The following is a 4,250-nucleotide window of genomic DNA, read 5'->3' as shown; positions in this document are numbered from 1 at the left end:
ACTATCCCTGGCATGAAACTGATTCCCACTGTTTATTCACTTCCAAACAAAACACATTTTTACAAAGTGATGATAAACTGATGTCAGATTAGAATGACAAATTCACAGCAGACAGACGTCACTGTGCTGTACTGCATTACATGAGTGATGAGACAGCTAAGCTATGAAAAGTAAACAGAGTATTCGGAAGCTCTATTATGTTATGTTATGTAGCTTCTGAATACTTTGACGTTAGCTTATCACAGCTAATGTAGCTAATGTGTCTCTTGAATGCAGCTTATCTGTTTAATCATTCATGAAATGCAGTTCATTGTAGTAAAGTCTGTTTGCTGTGAATGTGTCTGACATCAGTGTAGCTACTATTAGCTGTAGCTGGCACAGTGTTATCTGGATCATTAGGGCAAGCAATTTCAAAATACAACCAACAATTCAAAACATGGCTAATATTTATGTGGACAAATCAAAAAAAAGATTGGGTATTTGATATAAATGTAGATGATATGGGAAATTGTCATACCCTTCAAGTGAGGTCCTGGTTTTTCTTGTGAATCTTGTGTAGCTCTTTCCCTAAACCTTACAGAGAATTGAGACACGCCTTCACTGGTAATGCCCAGTTTTTAGGGGTAGACCAAGGGCTGAGGGGTAGAGCTGGCCTTTACTACCATTGCAGCAGGGACACACACACACACACACTGGAGGCAGTTTCTGGTTGAAAGTGACCTCCAGATTAAAAAAAAAAAAAAATCAGATTCAACTCACCCCTCCCATTTTTGTAAAGTCATGCATTTTAATCTCCAGCCTTTGACCCAAAAATATATCTCCTCTGATAATATGACTATTCTTTAAACACAATAGTAATTTATAAAAGCCGTCAGTCTGATTTCTGATTTTCTGGCCTTTTTTTAACAAAGTTAATTTAACTCTTTGAAAACCACAGCCTGATCCTCTAAAAGTGAGAGCCTGGATGCTTTGAAGCAGACTTTCAGTCCCTGTGGTTTCAGGGCCCTGCCTTCTCTCTTTTCTCTCTGTGAACCTTTCATGTGAGCTCTGCTGTAACAGTGGGCAGGGTGTGGCCCTGTCACCTGGTCAGGTGTGTTTGTGTGTGTGTGTGTGTGTGTGTGTGTGTGTGTGTGTGTGTGTGTGTGTGTGTGTGTGTGTGTGTGTGTGTGAGTTCTCAGACTGTGGATCACTGCAGGGCTCACTCTGCTCTGCTGTCCCTCCTCCAGAGCTCAGCCTGTTTACAAACTGTGGGTTATAAACTTCTCTTCAGAGACGATTAAAGGTGAGGAGAGCTGTTTGAGCTTAGAGCTGAGTTATGGTTCACTCACAGATTTTCTAAAAATTATCCCTGATTGATCTGTGCTCTCTCACAGGTTGAAGAAAAGTCTCTGCAGCAGCTGGATCTTCTCCTAGACTATGGAGCGTCTGAAGTTGGTCCTGCAGTACTTCCAGTCCAACTCTGAGTCCATCTCTAACGGTATCTGTATCATCCTGGCCCTGGTCAGCGTGAAGCTGTACACCAGCTTCGACTTTAACTGCCCCTGCCTCCCGCAGTACAACAAACTGTACTCTCTTGGCGTGTTGATAGTCCCACCCATCATACTCTTCTTCCTCGGGGTCCTGGTAAACCGACACACAGGCGTCATGATGGACGAGTGGATGAGACCCATCGGGAACAGATCCAAAAATCCTGCTGTGGTGAAGTGAGTCGAAGATTAACCCTGTACAGACAATCCTCATGTATGTAGTACAACCCAATTTTGGAATCATTTAAGGTTTTTTAAATCCTGCTGTGTGAATCATGCTTTGGTGACATTTAAAATCTCCCTAAAGTCCTGGGTGCTTGCTTTTAAATCATGGGGTGTGGAGTGAGGGGGTTGAAAGATGTCAGTAAGATCTGAGGTCTAAACACAGTCAGAACGTCTCTTCCTGTGCTGATAGTTGAAGTCTGACCAACAGGAGAGCTTTAAGGTGAGAACAACACACATTTATGTTGAAGTTCCTCAATATTCCTATAATTTCCTACTTGTTTTTATTTTGACCTTTGTAGATGCTCCCTACATCAAGTCACAGCCTGCTGTGAGTTCAGAGAGTTCACTATGAAGTGTGTCCAGATTGCAGGACGGCTTGTTCTGATCAGAATCAGGTTTATTCTCACATTTGAGCTGACTGGGGTTGGAAAGAGGCAGGGGCAGCGTGATGGGTGAACCCAGGGTCCCAGGACCACCCACATTTTACCAAACCTACCCAAAACTTTTCTTTATGTTTTTTTTTTGTTATTGGATTTAAAAGAAGCATTGTGTTGTGGATAACATGTAAGGATAAGGGCCACTGAAAAAAAAGTGTCAGTTTTTATTACTATTTATTTTTAGAAAAATAGTTAGCATTCTGAGATTTGTCAGAATTTTTTTAAAATAAATATGTCCACATTTGTTTGTATCTTATTTCTTTTTCAAGAAAAAAGTCAGAATTCTTACTTTTTTTCTCAAACTTCTGAGTTTAAAGTCAGAATTCTGAGAGTAAGGTCAGAGACACGACTTTAATCTCAGAATTTGGGGGGAAAATGTCAGAATTCTGACATTTTTCTGAGAAAAATAGTAATAATACAAAAAAACGTAGACGTTTGTTTCTCGTTTCTTTTTTTTTTTCTTTTTTTATCAGCGCCCTTATCTTCTTTTGTAGTGGATTTTTAAAAAAATTCTCCTTCATTTTGTTAGTATTAGTAAGCCTGACTTAGTAAAATGAGCAAAGTTTGGCAATCATCTTAGCCTGCTGGGAAAAATAAATAAACAGAGTAATAACACACTCAGCCTCACGTTATATAGACGAGACAAGAGAATGGTTTTGGGAAAAACTGCAGAGGTTTTTTTTTTTCTTATACTTGACCGTGGTCGAACACCCCCTGACCCCCCAAAAAACTATCAAATATTAGAGATGCAAAAAGCCACCAAATTTCTTTTGAAATCAAAAACAGTAACACTGGTACAACGGTCAGTCATTTTCATTAAATGAGTGATTCTCTAGCTCCGTCCCTGGAAAGTGGATTTAGCTTTATCAAATCTGTGTTTCTCTGAGCAGTAACTGACCTGAAGGACCAACCTGAGAAAGGATTAGGTGCTGGGGATCAAACTGCACCTGTGTGAACACATCTGGAGTTTCTCCTGAGCCCCATAGACTCATCCTTTGTCTCTGTACAGGTACCTGTTCTCAGCCATGCTGCAGAGGGCCCTGCTGGCTCCCATGGTGTGGATATTAGTCACTCTGCTGGATGGAAAAATCTTTGTCTGTGCCTTCAGTGCTAGTGTGGACCCTGCGCTCTTCTCAGGTATCTTTGAAAAACACAGAAACACAGGCTGTGCTGTTTGGGCATTAATCGTCTATCTATGATATGAACCATGTTTTTTTTCTTCAGGATTGCCCAACAGCACAGGCATAGATTTGATCAAGATCTTGGCCAAAGTTTCATGTAAGGAGGACGCCGTCTTCACAAACAGCTCTTTCCGCAAAGCAGTCTCTCGTTATGTTCGCTGCTACTCACAGGTAAGCCGTTATATCTTCACTTTGCAAACACATTTATACACAGCTACACCACCTATGAAGAGTGTCAGAGAGTAAACAAGGGGTTTGACCGAAAGTACCCAGCTATGGCCCATAGTTGACTAAAATCATGGAGACTCTTTGTTTGCTCTTTGTTTTGTGGCTTGTCTTGTCTCAGTCACAGGATCAGTCATATCTATGAACGTCTTTGTGTTTCTAACGTCCCTCACCCTGCCCAGGCAATTGGCTGGTCCATCCTCCTCTTCCTCATCGTTCTGGGAGCCATGGCACGCCTCGTCAAGCCCTGTTTCGATGACCACGGCACCTTCCTGCAAACACGCTACTGGAGCAACTACCTGGACGTGGAACAGAAGCTCTTTGATGAAACCTGCGTACTGCACGCTCGAGACTTTGCTCGGAAGTGCGTGGTGCAGTTCTTTGAGGACATGAGGGAAGACGCCGTGTTAAGACTGCCATACCCAGCCTTCATCACAAATGCCACAGAGGAATGGGAGGAGGAGGAGGAAGAGAGGCTTCATGGGATATCAAAGCAGGAGCAGGTGAACCAGCTGCTGAACAAGTGGTACTACAGTAAACCTGAGCTGGATGTCACCAGGATAGCACACAGACCCAGGCCGTGTGTCACCTGGGAGGACGGGGGCGGGAGGACTTTATTCTCTGATGTCTGAAGACAGGAGAGTGGAGCTTCAGGA

The 4,250-nt window shown here is 42.6% G+C and overlaps 1 protein-coding gene across 1 annotated transcript in view; it reads left to right on the top strand.

The window, feature by feature from the left end:
* The window catches only part of calhm3 (calcium homeostasis modulator 3), a 9,613-nt gene extending 5,363 nt beyond the window's left edge, over positions 1-4,250 (top strand). The window contains exons 2-5 of the mRNA XM_074676350.1: positions 1,374-1,703; positions 3,198-3,325; positions 3,413-3,540; positions 3,777-4,250. Coding sequence (XP_074532451.1) covers positions 1,417-1,703; positions 3,198-3,325; positions 3,413-3,540; positions 3,777-4,226 — 993 coding nt within the window. The 5' untranslated portion in view covers positions 1,374-1,416 and the 3' untranslated portion in view covers positions 4,227-4,250. The remainder of the gene's footprint in view (positions 1-1,373; positions 1,704-3,197; positions 3,326-3,412; positions 3,541-3,776) is intronic.

The sequence above is a fragment of the Halichoeres trimaculatus genome, unplaced genomic scaffold (genome assembly GCF_033239565.1).
Source record: "Halichoeres trimaculatus isolate MK-OKI-2021-1 unplaced genomic scaffold, fHalTri1.1 fHalTri1_scaffold_8, whole genome shotgun sequence".
NCBI classification, from domain to species: Eukaryota; Metazoa; Chordata; class Actinopteri; order Labriformes; family Labridae; genus Halichoeres; species Halichoeres trimaculatus.
Note: the sequence above shows the minus strand (reverse complement) of the source record. Positions and strands in the feature narration are given on the sequence as shown.